The following is a 21253-nucleotide window of genomic DNA, read 5'->3' as shown; positions in this document are numbered from 1 at the left end:
CTTATTTCTTTGTCTTTAGAAGAAAGTTTAATTCCCTACATTTCAAGAAGAATTGAAAAATAATTGCCTGACCAAACATGTAGAGGAAATGAGTGGAGTGTTTGAAAATCCTATATTTGACTGGGGCATGGACTTTTTGTGGAGTCTAGTCTTATGGTGCAAACATTTCTAAACTGTTTCAAATTTTAATATGTTCCCCTCAAGGTGGAGTGGATTGTTGCCATGCCAAGGATTAGGCTGCAGTGTGAAGGAGGCTGTCCAGATGTATAGTTAAGGTTATTGGTGTGTAAATAAAACAGAAATTCTGTTTGGGTCCTTGTGGGCTTAGGTGTATTAAACTCAGTTGTTCAGGTACCCAGCCTGTGATATTCGTTGAAGTGTAGCATTAGCTTGGCGCAATCACTCTTTTTTGGGACCCTAGAAGAAGATGTTCCCTTTGGAGTTAAACATTTTTAAGGTAAAAGACTCATTTGCCAAGTGTGGTACTTCTTGAGCAAACTTAGTGTCACAGACTTGTGTTTGTTATTTTGCATTATTATTTTGGTTTGTCATAGCTCTGTCTTCAAAATGCAATATAACAGATTTTAGATGTTTATATTATTCTTTCGATTTAATAACAAAATGGGTTTTTGTTAAATTAGTTTTTTTGTTTTTCTTTGCAGCTTTCATCCAGTCGGATGGCATAATAGAAATGCTACGTTTTGATGAAGGAGATTTATTGCAGGTATGTAGTCTGAGTAAATCATCTGAACTAGCAATATTTCATCTTTTTGATAGCTGCCTTTTGAATTCATGGGTTAGTGGAGTTCTGAAAATAAGCAAGCATTAAGCTCAAGTCCACAGAACCTTTGGACTTTCTAAAATTACTTTCAACAGACTGCTTCGCTGTGGGCAGAGGTTCTGGTTCCTTGATGTTTTGTGTTGGGAAAACTCATGGGTTTTATCACAGGTTCTCTCTGGCCTGTCTCTCTTTCCAGTTTTCTTTTTTTCTCAGAAAAATTGGGGAATACTTTGTGTTTAAGGCTCATCTTGATCTGGAGTTGGGATGCAATTAGCCATCTCATATGTAGGAACTGCAAGTGTTGCAAGATTCCCAAATATAAAGGCAGGTCTTGGAACCAAGTTACCACTGGATTTAAAGAAATTATAATTACTGCAGTGAACTAATTACTGCTGCTAGTAGTTGTTTTTCATGTATGTTGTTTCCATTCCTGTCAGTTTTCTTTAGGTCCGAGTCAAAAGAGGAAAAAAGCTAATTTTAAGGAATATATGCTGAAATTTTGAGATGGTGGTGGTAGTTAACATAACAAGGTTATGAAACTCAATTTAGCACTCTATATTATAAACTACTCATTCTTAGACTAGAAAGTAATGGTACTGCTGTGAGACATTCAATAAGTCATATAAAGATGGGAAAGTAAAAGGATTGTTAATTATACCGACTATTGCAAGATGTAGCAAAATTATGGTGGGACAAAGTCAAGCAATTCTGCATGCTACACCATAAAATTTGCAGTACTTTAGATCTCATTGGGCTGCCACTTCCCTTAATATGTTGTTGAATGTTTGATTTAAAAGAAAACAAGAGAGATGAAATTTCTGATAAGTGGTTTGTATGTTTTTGTATGGTTGTGGCTCTTAAGCCAAACAGACCCAGGTAAGTAAAACCACTTCCTTTTAATCAGAATGATAACGTACATTGTATTCTTTAACTTACAAATTATTTGGATTTTTTCATGTAGATATTAATATGGTGACCTCTTGTGACTGGTTACTGCAATTAAAAAAAAGCAATTAGACTGCTGTAAAACCAGACTTACATCTTGTGAACTGCAGTTACTGAAATTTTAAACCTACTGTGATGTCATCCACTCTTTCTCTTTAGGGCTTTCCATAAGCTTTCACAAATGTCTGTTGTTAATTACAAATACCATAATGTAGTAGTACATCAGTATTGTCTAATGTTATGTTACCTTCAGGTTGTTTGCTTTTTTTAATAGAAAAAATAACCAATTCAGTACATAAAGTGATTAATAATCTTTGAGGTATCAAAGCTATCTCCAGTCTTGGTTTTTCTCCACTTCCCCAAGAATCTGATATTTTTAGAGTGGAAGCAAGCTTTTTCTTGTTTGAAAGAGTTGCTTTTCAAGTAAGGTAAATCAAATGCCAAACCTTGAATAATTATATTTTTAGGGATTCCTGCTAATTCCGTCCAGTCAGTGTCAACCCTCTTGATACTGACTTTTTGTACTAATTTGGTGTACATAATGTTGGTAAAATACTCCTTATGTCTTTCAATACATTTTAGAAATTTTGTTGTAAAACATAAATGGAATGTGTTGAAAAGTTTGATTTGACTAGTCTGACTGAAAACAGCTATTTATTAAAAGAGAATAGATCTTTAAATATTTAAGTAGAAAAACATTTAATTGGTAAAAATAAACTGACAATGAAAATTTCATGAGCTCATGTTACTGGACAACTAGCAAAAGCAGGGACTGTACTCTTTGGGTGTGGACTTACAGTGTGGTTTAAAAAGTGCTGTACCACATAGTTCAACCTTCTGTCTTGCCAGAGCAAAAATGAGGATTCTATTCTATAGCATATTTGTTCAGATTAAAGGTTTCTATTTAAATAAATTTATGCTACATCTGCCTGTGGATTAAATTGAAATAACCAGGGAATTTCTTCATTCTGTCTATTCACATCAATTGGGCCCTTTAAGAAGACAACTTTTTGAACTTTCCAAATAATTTAATAATTATTAAATTAATTCAAATACTCATTTAGATCCTGAACATAGGGTAAGAATAGTAGTAATGTAAATGCAATGCAGGGTTTGGGTTTTTTCTTCAATAGCAGGTGGTTTGCAGATGTCTGAATCGTTGTTGGGCACTTCAGAGTCATAGACTTGGTTGGTTACAATGGACCTTGGGAGATTATGTATACATTTTTCAGGTGGTGGTGTGTGTAGGTGGGCTGTGCCTGGCAGCTGAATCTTCTGTTCTTAAAACTTCTAAAGAAGTATGTAAGTTTCATGCCTAAGCTGGTTTTGCTGCTGCTTTTTTCTCAAAGGTACCTGTACTTGGGTTTTTTTCTTAGGTTGTTTTGCCTCTTGATCATGATAATTTTTTGCTAAAATCTACCTTCAACTTCTTCATGCAAGTTTTTTACAACACTCTTTAAATTTACTGGATTTTTATTTGTCACTACTTAAAGTGTAGCATTTATTTGAGACATTGTGCTCAGAGAGAGGACAGAGTAGTAGTTCCTTCCCTGTCTGGTAACACTTGTTTTAGTAATGCCAAAATGAGTTGTATGTTTTTGAGAGCATTTTGTTTGCTAATATAGTTTGTATTTCACTGTGCTTTCCAGGCACATTGTTTTCTTTAGTTTGCTATCAGTTATTCCCTTCCCAGTTTTACATTTAAGCTCTTCTTCAGCTGAACTTTGCTATGTCAGTGTCAGGCCATCTCCTACATGTGTCCTGATTATTTGAATCCTTGTCCAGACCTGACAGATGCTTCATGTCTCTGACAGTGATGTCATCTGCGACTATTAGGAGGGCTGAAATAAACTACAACTGTTACTTTTAATAATTTGTCCTTTCATGTTAAGCCAACATACTGGCTCACTTTTTGAGGACTTTACTTTGAAAAATGAATGGCGAAGTAAAGTTAATTTTTCAGAGCAAAATTTTTTTTTTTTCTCTTTTTTCTTAGCTAATAAAGAACTGTGTCCCAGGTCCTTCTGTTTGTTGTTTGAGCTTTTGCCTTGGGTATCTAATATTCTTCTGCACAGTGCAGTTGGGATTACTATTTTCTAGAGTGATTGATTTATATTTTTTTAATTCAGACTGTTTGGAAAGTACTTCTGCTTATGCAGTAGCATTTTTAAAGTAGTGTATTGCTAAAATTAAAAAGGAAAAGGTAAGACTTTTCAGTCAAATTATCTTAGCATGAATCTGCTGCAATAATCATAAGTATATCAAACCATTTTTGCAGCCAAACTTCTTGAAAATATTTTACTGATAATTACTGGTTTGCAGAATAGCTGAAACGGGGAGGGAAAAGAAAACCTCTGTGCTTATATATGCTTCGTACATATTTGCTGTCTTTGTTCATAAGCTGCTGTAAACTGCTTGTTACAAAGACTGGTAGTGAGAGTTACAATGTTCCTGTATGACAGAGAGACAGGACCTTAGTATGATGTGCAGTGGCTTTGTAACACAGAAGACATGGAACCAAATTACCTTTGTGGGACTCAGCTGTGTTGATCTCTTACTGGTGGAAGTTTAGTATTTTCTGCATGATCTATACTTCATTCTCAGTGGCACAGCAAGGAATTCTGTTAACAGGAGTAGCAAACATTCAGTTCCGGTGTATCAACAATAGAGTTTTCGGGGAGTAAAGTCTTAGTGTGTTTTTTAATTTACTCAAATTTTTATCTTGTATATTGCCTTTTTAAAGGGATTTGATATGATCTCTATTGATATCTTTCTAGCCAAAGTGCTAGAGTACAGGCTGGTACTAAAGTGGGTGGACCATTGACCTTGGTGGGTTTATTCTGCAGGACAGAGTTCAGCTGGCAGTTGGTTACCTGTGGTAGAGCCTGGAACTGAGGACAGCATTGCTTAATGGTGTCTTTAGCAGCCTGCTTGGTAGTATGGAGAGTACTCTCAGTGAGTTTGGAGATGATACCAAATTGGCAAAAGTAGCTGTTACACTGGAAGGCAAGGCTGCTATTGAGAGGGCTTTCAGCAGGCTAACAGGAATCTCGTGACTTTCAGCTCAGACAAATGCAAGGCTTGCATCTGAGAGGAACAAACCTGTGCTACAGGATAGGCTGGGCCATGACAGCAGCACTGCAGAAAAGACAGGAGGAGTTGAACATAAGTAGTGAACATAAGTTGTCCATGTGCTGTTGTAGAAAAGACAATTGCCAGCCTACAGAATTGTGAACAAATGTGGACCCAGAAGATAAAAAGTGTGGCTTTTTTCCCCCCACCTGTGGGGCTGCAGCTGAACGTTGTGTCCAGTCTGGACTACCCAGTGTGAGGAGGACACTGACATACTGGAGTAGGCTCAGCAGAGTAATACAGGATGATCAGGGGCTGGAACACTTCTCATGTTAGGATGTGTTTTTTTCAACTACTAAGGGAAAAGACCAAGAGGAAAAGTGATTGCTGTGGGCAGTGTGGAATTAACAACAACCAGACTTTTGTGTACAGTGGAAGGATGAGATGCTTCGGACACAGATTCCCAAACCCATGAAAGAAAAAAAAAAACTTTTAAACTTGAGGATGTTCAAACACTGGACCAGGTTATTAAAAGAAGTTGTAGAATTTCTATCTTTTGAGATACCCAAAACATGATAGCCCAAAGCTGTGAGCAACCTGCACTAATGAGATCTCCATTGAGCAACAGCTGACTTGATGGCCCCTGGAGCTTTCTTTCCCATGTGTGTGATTTTACAAAGGAGTAAGACCCATCTGAGTTCATTGCCATTGCTTGTGAGCAGCTGAAGTTCTACTCCTTGTACGGGAAGAATTGCCATCCCCAGGCTTTAGATTAAAAGTAATTGGTGCCCAGGAGTGACTGTTGCAAAGCCAGTGCAAATAGCACATGTTGCATCAGCTACAGTCAACTGATGATGTTTTTGTTTCCTTATGTGAGTTTGGCTCATGAAAGACGAGGGCAAGAATGACTTCAGTCCACTTTCAGCTACCTTTCAGGTTACAGCATTCATTTTTTATTACCTTAAGCAAGGTATTCCTCGTTAATTACATTTATTTTAATTATGCTAGTTATTAGCATAGAGCTCATGAGTGCAATAATGAAGACTTCAGCTGCCATTTTTGTTTTGATTTTGTAGCTCTCAACATTTAGTTGCAAGCAGCAGGTACCTCTTCTACAAGAAGGAACCAGCCTTACTATGAAATAGCAAGATGTAAAATGTTCTGAGTCTTTCAGACTGCAACAGTCTTTTAAATTGGTGTGGATACTCTCTTGTGTAGGAATATAGAAAACTTCAGTTGTTGAGAATTTTGTTAACATTAAAGAAATATATTTGGTGTTGGAAACCCCAGGTCTTGATTAAGAGGGTCTGCCTCCTTGCATTGCCCCAACTGTCCATGTTGAAGACTTCTGAGCTTCTAGTTTAGCTGCTTAAACATAGGTAACCAGTGCTATTTGAGATGTCCTGGGCTTCTACGTGGATCTGGTAGATATGGCACAGGGTGTAGGAGAAACTGTTCTGAGTGTCAGTCTGAGACCAGGCAGGCTGCCCTAGGACATTTATCTCAAGTGGCAGCAGATGTCTATGTTTAGATGACTGAATGTAGTGCTAGGTAATATGAACTCTCACCAAGAAGTGAAGAATAGCTATTATAACAAGTTGATGAGACATTAAAATTAACTTAGTGGTTGTGATTGTTTGTTTGGTGGGATTTTTTGTTTTCGTATTCTGGTTGAAAGTAAACAACCTGGGTATTTCTTTAGAGACAACCTTCAGGCTGTAAGGTATAAATTTTGATTCTCTGTGTATGCAAGATTGTCTGGTGTCTTCCACAATTATACTGATTCTTTAAAGTGTACTTTGAGGTACAGATTCTCTGTGAAATCTGTCTTGAGAATATAAGCCTGTGGAGAAAAACTATTCTTATGTCTTGAAACTGTGGTGTTGGCTGACTGCCTTCAAATATTCTAGCTCACTGTGTGCAAGTTTTCTCAAGATCTTTATACTGAAATCCTCTTGGTTTATAGTTTAATCCTTCTAGGGTTATATAAGAGATTAAATTAAGGCATGATACTGTTAGGAGCAATAGCCTAAATGTTATATACTGTCTTTAAATTAAAAAAATATAAATTATAAAAGAATCATCTTTCTTCAAGGTTTAAACACAGCCTTTTGGGCAGAAGGGTCATAAATGCCCAGTACTGGTAAAAAGGGGTGATTTTTCCCTATCTTGTTTTTTTTTTTTCCTCACTCAGTTGTGTATTTCTACTATTTCTTTTGTGCTGACCTTAGGTTTTGTTGTTAGGGATTTGGATTGGGAAATTAATCCAACTGAAGGGGTTTTTTCCTGTAACTTATCTCATTATGTATCTTGAAATATTAATAGTGTGCACATGCATCATACTTCCTGATCGGTACATAACAGTATTTTGTTATTTGTAATGCTTCTTCAACACAGATAAGATTTAATAAATGTTCCGTATAAATCGCATGTTGCTAATTCTGCTCTTTTACAATGTATTCTTTATGGAAGAAAAGACAAAGCTATATTTTTTAAAGAGTGTAATTTTATTTCTCTTTACCTGATAAACCAGCAGTGGATTGATCAGGTACATGGGTGTAGTTCCTGGAAGCTTTGTGTAGTCACACAGGAAAAGTAGCAGGCCAGACTGCAGTACAATAGATCCACAATTATACCTGGAGATCAAATTTTAAAAAGTATTTAGGACTTGTAACTGAACACAGTTGTATGTTTTTGTTTACTGCATAACTTGAAAGATTGACATGTAATAAAAATGAGTGGTAATTATAGAAACTGCCACATGAGATTTATTTTTGGTTTAGTTCCATGATGCTATAATTGCAGAAGTTGGTATGTTGTTTCTTTGCTCTTGATTGACCCTGATCCAAAACACAAACCAAAAAACCCCAGTAAAATCCATACAACAAAATACCCACAAAAACAAAGCAAAAAGCAAACAGCTCCTGCTCAAAAAACAGAAAGTGTAATTAAAAGGAATTTATAATACTACTTGTGTTTAATGGACGTCTGAAAGCAAAAACCAGGCTTTTCCTTGTAAGTGTGAATCTTTGATGGATTTTTGCTCTTAAATATATCTCAGAAATACAACTAACTATTTCTACTAACTAGAAATACAGAATCTGCTGGTCTCTTTAGAGTCTAAAGACTCCAAAGTCTTAGCAGAGTGATTTATGATTTTAAACCTGATCTACAAATATTTGACTTAATATTTTCTTAGCAAATCAGTAATTTCAGAACATAGGGAAAAACCTTGCATGTGTAGTCAGACAATTCAACTCGCAACAATTAACTACAGCTGTGGCAATGTAGTAGCTGCACTTTTGTCAATTATGTATATTTCCATTTGTTTCTGCTTTTTTTGGGAGTTAAATTTGATTTCCACTGCCCTCTGTCTAAAAGTTGGCCTGGGTGGGATTTTAGAATGAGTCTGATACTAGTGATATTGACAGCCAATTATGATGCTTAAGAGTACATGTAACAGCTTTCTGTATAAAATTATTTAAAACTTAATAGAATGTGCTGTCTGGTTAGAGCCAGAGCTAGTTGTCAAGGATGGGACAGTGCTGGTAAATGGCTGTTTTAGTTGCTGTCGTAGGATCTCAACCTGTTAGCTCCATCATCTGACTTCAAAACTGCAAACAAATCCTCAAGTTACAAACAGATTAGCTTTGTTTTACGATGTAGTACACTTCCAGCTTACTTTAGTTTGATGTAAATTGGTGGGTGACTAAGCCAAATAACTTTATTTTAAATCTGAAACACTGTTTAGATGTACAGTCCAGAATTAATCCTTGACATCAATCAAGCATTAATGTTTGTAGACTCAGTTATTTAATAGGAGTAATTATAAAATTTCTAAAAAGTGTCTCCAAATAGCAAAATCAAAATTCCAGTAATAAAAGAATCTATATTTTAAGTAAAGATAATTTTTAAGAAACTATTTTAAAAAATTATTTTAGCTTAGAAAAAGCAAAACAAGAAAGAAAGTGTAATTTTTAGCTGAAATAGAAATCAGTGAAGGGTCCAGCAAAAGGGACTTGAATTTTACTTCTGAAATGAGATACAAGTTTGCATTCCCCTTGCAAACAAGTGACATCCTTGTACTAGAGGTGAACTGGTCAAGGTGTACTATAGACTTTGTCAGACCTGTTAGCTTTCTTCCCACTCTCAGGAGATAAGTATTAGCTTGGCCATGAAATGTCTTTAAGAGGATGACTAAAATCCTTAGTTTGATCCCCAAGTCCTGTGGGAAGACAGAAGTTTTCCAAGTCTGGTATGTTTTAACATTAGCTGTATCAGAAGGACACTGCATATGCAGGCTTCTAAACCAGTTGGTATTTCTTAGGCAAGAGTAAACAATTGGAAATCCCTAGACACCTAACCTCCTTGTTTTCAGGTAATTAACTGAAATGTCCAGCAGAGTGGAAGGAAGGGTATGAATAATAGAGGCTAGAAGATCATTAGCAGAGGAGGAGATGATGTTTCCTAGTCAAATGGAGATTATAGCCTTCTTTGTTTTCTAGGCATTAAATTACATCAATGAGATAATTGGTGGACTGTTTCTTGGTTTATATGCTTTTCTTTGTAGTTTGTTTCTCATATCTATCTATGCTAGGTTTTTCTTTTGCTCCATACTGTGTTGTAATTTCCTGGACCTTTTCTTTGTTTCAGTTTTTAGGTTGTTAAGTTGCTGCTTGTTCTGTAGTTTGTGGACATTACAACCACAGTTCTTGTTCAAGGCCAAAGTTAATTTCTGTAATTGGAAAAAGCCAATTTACATTTTCTGCTTCAGTTTAGAACTTCTCCTTTTTTCTTTCAAGCTCTGAATTGTTAACTTGTTGCAGTTGCCATGTTGTTAGGTTGGGATTTTTTCCTCGCTGGTGTATAATGCTGTTGGTCTCTTAAATTTAATTTTTATTTTCTTTTACAGACTGAGACAACTTTAGGCCTCAGTTCATATCAACAGAAAAGGTAAGAATCTTTCTAAAAGCTTAATGCAGATTTCAATCATAAGATTTGTGATACTTTTCATAGGAATAATAAAGGTTTAGTGTAAAAAAGATCAGATACAAACCATGGGATTTTTAAAATTATTTTTCTCATACAGAAGAAATGAAAGTAAAATGTGAGATAGTTTTCAACATTGAACAGCTCAATCATTGAATGATTTGGATTGGAAGGGACCTTGAAGATAAGCTATTTCCATCCCTCAGCCATAGGCTTGGTTCCTGTCCCTCACTACCTTATCAGTAAAGAATTCCTTCCTAATATCTCATCTAAACCTTCTCTCTTTCAGTTTAAAGCCCTTTCTTCCTTGTCTTAGCACTAAGTGACCTTGTCAAAAGTCTGTCCACCTCTCTTGTAGCCCATTTTGGGTACTGGAAGGTGCTCTAAGGTCACCTCAGAGCCTTTTCTTCAGGCTGAGCAGCCCCAATTCTCCCAGCCTGTTTTTGCAGGAGAGATGGTTTGTCCTTCTGATCATATTTGTGGCGCTTCATGAGGAAGAAACTTCACATGTGGAACGAAAAACTAATTGTTTAATTCACTTTGTAATGTGTACCACAGAGTAATTCTGTGTAATGAAACTAAGACTTCGCTTGTAGATTTTTTTAAAATCATTTTTCTGTCATTTCTTTTATTGAGGAGAAGGTTTGCCTGCTTCAAAAGCTCTTGATCTACTCTTTGAAGAAAAACTTGATGGTTTCTTCGATAGATTCTTCCCCATGTTCCTTTGTCCTACCACAGAATCATTAAGGTTGGAGAAGACCTCCAAGATCACCAAATCCTGCCTTCAGCCATGTGCCACCATGCCCACTAAGCCATATCACAGAGTTGTACATCTCATTTTGTTATGATGATGTCACCTCTTCTTTAGGGAGGCTGTTCTAGTACTTAACCACATGATGATTTTTTTGCAAATATCCAGCCTGAATCTCCCCAGGCACAGCTTGAGGCCATTTCCTCCTGTTCTGTTGCTGGTTGCCTGGGAGGAGTCTGACCCCTACATGGCTGCATGGCTTTCAGGTGGTTGTAGAGAGCGGTGAGGTCACCTCTGAGCCTCCTTTTCTCCAGACTAGACAACCCATGACCCTGTCTTATCCTCTTCTGTCTTGAAGACATAATCTGTTACTGAAGAGTTTGCCATGTATAATATCTGAAAAGGAAAACCAATGACCTCTTTTTTTCCCTGGTCCCTAATTTTTCTCTGAAGAATCATCAGATATTCTTGTTTATTTAATGAGTGCATTGAACAGTAATAATGAAACTTGTTTCTTTTACAGTAGCATTCAGCAAACTGTCATAGAGCATTTTCAGTAAATACAGTTACATTTTATCACTGACCTGTTTTCTGTTCCTTTTCAGGAAATCTAGTAAAAGAATTTTCCATTTCAGATGAGTTCCTATTTTACTGTGTGCATAGTTGCTTAATTGTGGGCTTAAGGTCCTTCTTTTTGCAAGTTTTGAAAAACGTATGGAATCTCCAGCTGTGGACAGGAATACAAAAAGCTGTAGTTATATGTTGCAGTATGTTAGTCAGATTACAAGTATGAGAACATGAATTTACAGCAATGACAGCTGAACAAAAGATAACAATGATTAGTGTATTTCTGTGTCTTGGATACAGCCAGACTTTATGGAGATTCTTTAAATGGCATAGTATCTTGCTTAATCTCAATGGCAGAAAGAAAATATTGACATCCACAGATTAGATGCAATATTGTTTCCCAGAAAACAACTGAATTTGGTGGTTCTTGAGATTAAAGCTATGAACTAGATTTCTTACAGGACTTTTTTAATTTCTCACCTAAGAAGATTGCTTGGAAGCTTGTATTGCATGGGAAACTTCAGTGTTCTAGAGTGTGTTCTGTTAAAACATTGATTTAGAAATCTGAAAACAAATAGTCTGTTCACTTAAGAGTGCTGGTTTATTTGAAGTTCAGTCACAATGTGATGAAAATCTACATCACAAGCTCTCTGATAGCATGTTACATGGTAAATACCAAATTTGCTTTCTATTTTTCTCTCTCACTGCTGTTATTGACTTTGCATGAATCTTTCCTTTAAGTCTTTTTCTAGGTGATTTTTTTCAATGGCATTGCTAAAAACAATACTTCTCTAGATGATTTTTCTTTCCTTGTCCCTATTAGAGATTACTTCTTCATCTTGGTATAGCTTTCCAATATTTTTTCCCTATTTAAACAGTTTATTCGGTACTTTGATCTACTTTTTAGGACTAATTGGAAGGAGGGAAATGCACTAGCAATTTCATTTGTTTTGTTCATGCCCATGGTCAGGTTACAGTGCATCTATTCAAGCTTCTCCCTGTTCTTTCCCCAGACACTCCCCCTTGGGAATTGTTAGCTTTGAACTTTGTCTGGAATGAGTGTGTTTTCCTGATACAAGGTTAATATTGATATATCTGAGGTAGCTACTCTCTGGGTAGTTTATGAAAAAAAGTTGTTGCTAGTCTTTTTATTCATCTGCATTTTTATCAGTAGCTTCTGTCAGATACTGAAGCGGTCAGTTGTTTTGGGGGAGTTCACCTTCTCACTGAACCTGTGATTAATACCCGTATTTCTAAAAAAAACCCCTCTAGTTTTAAAAATTAAAGAAAATGTTTTCTGATATATGCAGCTCAGCCTCATTTTTAAATATTAATAAGTTGTGGATGCACTCAGGTTACTTACTTTTTAGTTCAAAAAGTATGCAGTGGCTCTTTCGAGGATTCTGGCACAAAAAGTACCAACTGGAAAGTATTTGTCAATTTGTCATTTTAAAGGTTCACATAGTTATTTTTAGATATGCTTTTATTTGATTTTGTGGTAATGGAAAAAAAGTAGCAGCTTTCTGAGAGTTCTTGTTGCTAAATAAAATCATGAGAATTAAGCTGTTCACAGCTTAATTCTACTGTCTTTTTTTCTTTACAATTTGTGGCACAAGAGAGGAAAGAAAAACCCTTTAAACAACTGTTGAAGTAATGTGGGAAAAAATATATGTGGGGTATGGTTAGATTTGAATTTTCTACAGTAGCAATTAAAGATCTTATAGATAAGATTCCACAGAGCACATAACTCCTACAGAAATCCCAGAACAGCTAGAAAGGTAAAGTGAGGATACAGAGACACAGTTGCTGCCCAACTTTGCAGAAATCTTTAAATACTGTATGTGACAAGCCATTTCTTCATCTCCAAATGCAAAGATATGCATTGATTATCTAAAATTGAGCGCCTAGTACTCTGATAAACAGCAAAGCATTATGGAAGTGCTGAAGAATGTCCTTAAGACAGAAGAATATTGTTGTTTGGCACAGATGGGCACCTATATCAGCTACAGTGTTTGCAGGCATTGCTATTTTGACCATGTTTATGACAGCATCTGTGACAAACATCATTGAGACATGAAGTTGCACTTCAGTGAATTGCATCTGGGTAGCATCAGTATCTTAGTTAGTAGTGGAGGTAAATGCCCACTCAGATCCAGCATGGATGGAACAGGAAGGATAATGATCCTGCTGGGGACTATGTGTATCTCACTCTCAAGTATAATTTTTTAAATCAAAATTCTTGCAGAAAGAAAAAGACATTGAGAACATTTCAATTATGGGTTCAGATGTCTCCTGGCCAGTTCTTGCTCTGCTTGTTGGCAGATATCAACAGTCCTCTCTTCCAGATGCATCTTTTCTTTTTTTCATGCTGTTCTTCTTGTCTTGAAAAGTTAGAAAACTTGGAGGGGAAGGGAAGGAGAAATGTTTAAATTGTGATATAAGACCGGCAGCCATATTTCTGCATGCATATGATAGTAATTAACTTCATGTCATTATGCTGTAAAGTTGCCCTACCCATGGGTGTATCTAGCCTTTGGTGAGCCAAGTGCCCAATGGAGCAGACAGTATCATCATTTTCTAGTCTGCTGCAAGTTGACTCATGTTGGGTTCTTCAGTAGGCATAGTTTGTGAATCCTAATATTGCTTGCTCCTGGTTGAATCTTATTACAGTCATTACTTTTATTATAATAGTTTGCATTCATTATGATGTTGCCTTTACCAAGCTTTAACCAAATGTAACAAATTTTAAAAGTCTGTGTTGTCCAACTGGCTTTCCAGGATAATATAGTTCTGTGGCCTAAGAAAATGTTGCCTAACCTTTACACATACGTGGAGAATTGAGTATGTCATGATTGTTCAAGTTAGGCCAAATTACTCTTGACAGTGTTTTGAATGCATTTGAAATAAAGATATTAATTATCATTTTTGTAAATATTGTAAATAGTTTTCATATTTTTCCATAAAAGGAATTACTGTGTCATTTTACCAATAATTACCAATACAAAAGAGGTGCTAGCTGTCCAAAGTTTTAATTTTGGAAGAAACTGACAGAGTTCTTTTTAAGATCACTTTAAGATGAGTGGTTTCTGTTTAGTGTTACCTTGACAATGGGGGTACAGGAGCTTTTTGACCTTTTTCATTTTGAAATGCACTCTAAATGGTTTTTAAAATTAAACTCTGTAAGATATACGAGTCACTTGATTTATCCTTTTAAAACCTAACTGCTTATATAGTTTTCAGTTGTATTCTCCTAGGTCCAATGTCTCTGTAAGCTCGAATTTGTTGAGCATTTGTTCTACAATTTCAGGTTTGACTTTAGCCTGAGAAGGTGTACCCAAGCACTCTCTTATTTGACAACTGTAATGTGTCACAGCTGCACTTAATAGTAGCAAGATTTTATTTTTTTTTTTTTTTAGATCTGAATACAATTTTTCCTATTGGCGTCATCTTGTATTTTCACTGCTATTGTACTGTGATCTGCACACACAAGACATTTGTACACACACACATATTGAATACTAAGGCTGACTGGATGTAGTAAGCACACTCCTGTCCTGATAGTGTTTTATTACTTTTATGTGGACAAAGCTATTTTTAGTGACTAGGCTCTGTAGCATTGAAGATGCTTTGACATCCAGACATAGAGTGCTGGAAATTGATTACCGTGCTGTGTATTGTACTTGAAGTGTGAAGATTCAGTCACAGAGTTTTAGAGTGAGTCATTGAGACATTGTAATATTATTTAAAAAGCTTTTGATTCGATTTTGATTAAAGGATATTGTTAAGATTTCCTAGCCTATTCTTAAACTCTTACTCCTGTAAATAGCTTCCTTGTTGAAGTGGTTCTGGAGTATGGAAAGACATCTGAATTTGATCAATAATTAGTTTTCCTGGAATTGTACCGGATGGAATTGGATTGATCTTTGCTCAAGGCCTCAGCTTTCATAAGGAAAGCCACATGTGCATGTCCCGCTTCCTGGCTGCCCCTCCTTGTTGAGGCAGAACTGTATAGTTCTGGGAAAACCTGTGTTTATGGAGTAGCTTTCCTTACTCAGGACAAGTGGCTGCAGCTCTGTCTGGACATCTAGGATAGACACAAAGTCAGAAAACAAGGATCTAAAACAATAATGTTGGTTTAATATCAGAAAAAAACACATTTGAAGGAAAAAAAAAAAGCAGCTGTTGGTCTTGCCATTCAGGAGCCATTGATCTTCTATTCCTTAGTCTTCCCCATCAATCTTCTTCTATTCTTTAGTCTTCCCCACTGATTTTTTTTTTTTTGCGTTGTCTTGCTGTTTTGATTTTTGTATGAATAGGATTTTTACTCAGCTCAATTAAAGTGTTACAGTTACAAAAATGCTAATCTGTGGTCACATTCACATCATTCTGAATAATAAAAAATGTTTCCATCAATTAAACTGCTTTGTATTTTTTACTTATAATTTTTGTGGGTTAACTATTGTGCTCTATATAACTGTACTGATAAGATAGGCAGTAGTAGAGAATGCTTCCAGGTACTTCATTGACTTCACTGCTGGATTGTTGGAGTCCTACTTTTTGGTCTTCATCTACCAGACTTCTCCTAAAGAGTTTCTGGGGAGAGAAGGCAAAGCTGAGGGATGTTTCCAGAGCAGAGTGATTGTCTTCTGGATATTGCAAGTTTTGAACAATACTGGGTGTTTTCTCACATATGGCTTCAGTACCTTCAAATGATCCAAGATTGTTTATGTACTAGTACAGAAGTAGCTGGAGAAATTCAGGATGTGCATGTAAATTACTGTTACACATTGAACAACATCCAAAACATCTTTCATAGCAATGCTTGGACATTGCTGTAAGAGATGATGTAAATCTATTTAGTGTGTTGTTTCACTCAGCCATCATTATATAAAGGAGAGGTTCACACTTCAATTATGTCCATTTTCAAGATATGTGGTCTTGCATAATCTTTCTTGGAGACAGCACATAATCATGTTGTAAAATTATGGTATTCTGACTGGACAAGTTTGTTTTGTTTGTTTATGCTTTTTAATTAGTTGCTTTATTAGTGTTAACGTTTTGCTAAGAAAGGGCTATTTGAGATGGGTAGGGAGCAAAAATGTCATTTAGTACTATCTTTTACAGCATTTTAATTTTTCTTGCAGTGTATCCCTGTATCGGGGAAATTGCCGACCTCTCCGGTTTGAGCCACCAATGCTGGATTTCCATGAACAGTAAGTCTTTTGATCTGCTTAGTTATGCAAATTAAAACAGAACAAAAAACCAACCAAACAAAAAATCCCCAAAGCAAACCAGACAAAACAACAAAAAAAAAACCCCCATCCACTGTAAAAACCAAACAACAAACAAAAACTCAGAAAATGAATAGGAGAAGCATTTAAAGCTGATAGAGGAGGTTGTATACACAGATTGCATTAATAGATTGTAAGTGTAATTGACCTGCAGAGGGCTGCTATACTCTGTCTTAAGCATCATGTAGTGACCTGGCAGCTGCTGTGGTTTTGATGATGTAGGTACTTGTACTTTTTAGGTACTTGTACAGCTGCTCTGCGGAGTGCGTGGTTTTAAGTCTAGAACGTAATGTTCTGAGGTGAAATTCCCCTTCTGCTTGACTATAATCTGTGTCAGGGAGCATGTACCCCAGCATATCAGTTTTACTATTGTTTTGGTGGCAAAAAACTGACCATGAATCTGCAATTATTAGAACAGTAATGTTGAGTGTGAAAATACAGCCTCAAGGAGAACAAATAGCCTCCAAGAAATTAGCTCCATGTTCTCTACCTTGCAACTGGTTGCTGTTTCCATTAAACAAAAGGGGGAAGGAAGGAAATTAAGCATATCATTAATGTATCTGTTAGCTCCTCTGAGAACTACTATAGTCTTACCTTGTCTTATCATGAACTATACTGTATATAGGTAGCTGCAATCCCTCTTTTTCCCAACAGTCGAAAGTGGTTCTGGAATAAGTTTCATGGAGCCTCTGTGCATGATTCATACTTAGACCAATGTAAACTGCACTGAAGGCTTTTCAAACATTTTGTTACCAGTTCAACCTGGAAGAATGAAATCAGCCCAGGTGTGCCTTAGCACAGCATTTCTTCCCCCATCCTCAGCCAGTACTGCTGCTGGATGAGAGGCTTTTTCATTTACAGATAAGCCACAGATTATTAACAAAAATATAGTAGCTTTTTCTTTTGGGAAGACTGTTATGCAGTGTGGTGACTACAAAGTTGTGGAAGGAAGCTCCTGTGTATTGACATGGTGTATACTTGCATCTTTCTGAAAGAAGAGAAGCTGTAACTGTGGGTTGTTTGCACCGAGTAGCTTTCCAGAAATCACCTCTATACAAAAAATAAACAATGAAAATGTCACTAAATAACAAAGCTATGCAAAAATGCCTTATTTTACCAAACTTATTTGTACTCGGTCTAACGAAATTGTTAGACTTTGCTTTATTCTATTATTATGTATTATTGTTTTACTTCTGATTAAAGACAGAGTAAGTCACTCTGCCCCCTCTTTTTCCTCCAAGTTGTGTGATTTTGTGGTTTTTCTTCCTAATGTCAGGTTACTGGTAGGTCCTAGGTCAGAGGATATTGAATTTCTAAACTGAACAGCAAAATATCTAGTGGTAAGCTCTACTCTACTGTATCTCTGTTACGAGAAAATTAGGTTATAGTTAAGAAATTATTTTGGTGAGTGCAGTACGAATTCAAACTTGTAGAGCAGTGTGCTTTTTGTTAGAGCTATGGTAAACTTACCTATTGATTTAAGTTATATTCTTTTAAAAATTGTAAAAGTGTTCAGTTCATAGTAGTTCCAGACTTTGATTTTGGCAATGTATTTTATTCATCTTTTTCTACTATAAATAAATGTGGTGTTCTCTGAGATGTCTTTTAAAGGTTACCTAGAGTTAGCATGCTTATGCTCTGAAGAAAGCTATGTATGCTTTTTTGTTTTGCGGATTTCCAAGGATGATTTTTTTTCCCCTTACTACAAGTAGATCCAAGACAGTGCCATAAATACTTTGTCATTCTTCATTATACTTCACCTTTTAATGTAAGCTGTTCTTGTCAAAGCTAGATGCACAGAAGAAATAGTATAGATCTAATATAGTGTTAAAAGTAGCACAGATCTCTTACTTCGGAATGGCTCTGTACCATGCATGCAAACTGTACTGGGGGATTGCTGCCTTTTGTTCCTTATTAACATAAGGAACCTAAAATAAGGTGTGTTAGATCTTGATTCTTTATGTGTTCCTTCTTTGATTTTTGTGGGGTTTTTTGGTAGCTGTATATCATTAATTTATCTGTTGTCATTTAGGTTATAGTCTCAGGCAGAAATCTTCTGATTTATTGAAACTTAAGTAAATTGCCAAAAACAGGCTTAGAAAAGGTTTAGATTTGGAGGCCCAAAGTTTAGTTTAAAATCTGTGAACCAACTCTGAGAAATGCTGAGTAACTCAGCCTTATGGTGGGAACAAGCTGCAGGTGCCAAGCACCTTGGAAGTCAGATAATGCAGATTTAGGTTTTTGGGGTTTTTGCCTTTTAAAACAGACAGGGTTTTCACATTCAAATTCTGGCTTTTCTGTCTTTGTTATTAATGGGTTTTAGAAAAGGCATAAAATGCATGTTTAGTTTCTGAATAAGTACTATACCCAAAGGGTATTTTGTTAATAAGTAGCATGTAGCATTTAGGAAAGCAAACTTGTTCCAAGTTCATGTTTATGCTGAGCTATCACCAGGTATCATACCTAGGCTAAAGAAAAATCTAATATTTATTTTCAGTTGTAAGTCAAGCCATTCTTCCTGTGACATTTTTGGTCTGCTAAGAGTGTGTGTGTTTAATCAGATATTTCAAAAACATGCCAACTTAAGCAGGAATAATAGTTAATAAAAGTTACTTTATCTAAGGATCTCAGAAAATCAAAACCTGTATTAAGTTGATAAATATGTGCTGTAGACACACTCCCTGTATTCCACCTGGAGATGAGATTACAGTGGCCTTCCGGTTTATAACAGTTGGAGGGTTTTTAATGCTGTTTTAATATAAAGTAAACACTACCATATTCTACTACTTTGAAGGTAGTCCAGGTAATCTCACATTTATCAAAATAAATGCATGCTGTATATTAGGATATGCAAAAGGATATGCAAATCTTCAGCTCACTTGAAGAGATCCCAGATGTTCTCTGCATGCATTAAGCCTCTGGGAATGGGATAGAACCGAGGCAGGTTCTCCCATATCACTGTGCCAGGGGACTACTTGGACTAAGTGTAGAATACTCAACTTGTTATTTAATGTGTAAGCCTCTTTCTTGTGTTTCTGAAGCAACACCAATACTTTTCTGGAACAAATTCTGCAACATCTTGAGTATCAGAGATTCAGGGCTTTAAAGAGAAGAAAACCTTCCTCTTAAAGCCAGCTCCACTACTGCCAACTAGCTGTTTTTCACCAGCATTCTGTTCCTTGTATTCTCTCTACTAAACTGTTACTTTCCCCTGTTGTTAAATGGAAATAACTGAGGTGCTCTAACCTACAAACAATAATCGTTATGTTATTCTTTGTAGCTTTGGGAGTTGGTTGCTCAGAAGCTACTTTGGTGTAACAGTCATTATCTATATGACTTTCTGTGCTTAAGACAGGTCTTCATATTAGAGGGTCTTACAGATGGCCACCTGGGGTGAAGGCTAAAAAATACTTTTACAGGGCAGTTTCTATTCAGTCCTTTCAACTACTTTATGGGAGAATGTGGGTCTTCACAGATCTCAGTACATTGCCTTCACCTTTGTTAATTCAGTTCTGACAGTATCAAAAGTTAAATTTATGTTCTCCAACTAAATTTTTTGATAGAGGTACCTTTTGATAATGGACCACTTACGTATTGAGTATTTTAGGATATAAAATATAATAAAATCTAGAACTGCTTATCAATTTTTTTTTAAATGTGGAGTTATTTTAAATTAAGTTTACATCTTACCCCTGTTTCATAGAAATGGTTGGTAATGTATAAAATTATACTTTCGGTTACAGTAATATTTTAATCCTTGATCAACATATTCTTCTATGGTGAATGGAGACTCTTGATTCGCTCAATTTGAGCAAGGTCCCATTCTCAGACAAAATTTTCTCATGGTAGGGCAGTATTCTGAAGTTTTTTATTTCAGTTTTATATTGATAATCTCACTTTGAATTTCCTTTGAAGTGTTTTGATTAGGGGATTTTTGTAATGTTACCATGTTTCTTGTTTGTGAGCTCTAGTATTTGGCAGAATATTCTATGAAAGCTTAAGCTGGGCTTGAAAGCAATTGCTTGGCAATGTTCAAATATTGAGACCCTCTTGCAGGCATGGAGACCTTATGTTACTCTAAGTAATGTAAGGGACATGCTTTACTTTAAGGACAGGATAGTGTCAGAATGGGTAAAAATCTGTAGAGTACAGCCTATCTTAAACCTTTCTTAATATACCTTCCTTTGAATCTAGGCTGCATTACCTACCGTTGTACTTCTAATTACATGAACTAAGAACAAGACAAATGAAAAGGCGGCATTTAGAAAGTCAAGGCGTATCACGAATGTGCTGTACTGCAGTGTAAACTGATTTACACTCTTGTAATACTTGACTGGTGTAAAACTTAAGGGAGGACTAGCATGGTAAGAAAATGGAGAAATGTTATTGTTAACAATTTAGCTACTGGAAATTTTCCTGAGCTGTAGATGAAATGTTTGCATCTACTAGATATACACTAGATACAAATACCCTTAAAGCCTTCAAATAATATGAGGTTGGTAAAAGTTTTGCAAAATGGTCTGTTTTCTTCAAGAACTCTTGCATAAAAAAAAATGAAGAATTTTAGCAACCAGAGTAATTATTTAGATTTAATAATTTAGATTGCTATTTTTCCTACATTTTAAGTACATTTACTTAAAAGTAAGTTGCCTATAATGTACATCCAAATGTTTGCACAGTACATATGATACACTTCTAAAGTTTGAGAGTTTGAGACTGTTGGAATTTTAAAGAAATATTGCTAAAGGAAACTTTGTTTCCCTTGGAGTTTGTTGAATGTGAGAAATTGTTGACAGTAAATTTACATTTCATCCAGATCTGCCTCAGGTTTTGTTCACATATCACGCTAGACTGCAC

At 35.9% G+C, this 21253-nt stretch overlaps 1 protein-coding gene across 1 annotated transcript in view; it reads left to right on the top strand.

Moving 5' to 3' along the window:
• Positions 1-21253, top strand: part of TMEM131 (transmembrane protein 131) — a 91237-nt gene that overhangs the window by 18725 nt on the left and 51259 nt on the right. The window contains exons 2-4 of the mRNA XM_058833183.1: positions 663-724; positions 9711-9751; positions 16250-16318. Coding sequence (XP_058689166.1) covers positions 663-724; positions 9711-9751; positions 16250-16318 — 172 coding nt within the window. The remainder of the gene's footprint in view (positions 1-662; positions 725-9710; positions 9752-16249; positions 16319-21253) is intronic.

This window comes from Poecile atricapillus, chromosome 1 (assembly GCF_030490865.1).
Source record: "Poecile atricapillus isolate bPoeAtr1 chromosome 1, bPoeAtr1.hap1, whole genome shotgun sequence".
NCBI classification, from domain to species: Eukaryota; Metazoa; Chordata; class Aves; order Passeriformes; family Paridae; genus Poecile; species Poecile atricapillus.
The sequence above is the reverse complement of the archived record's forward strand: the minus strand, read 5'-3'. Positions and strand labels throughout refer to the sequence as shown.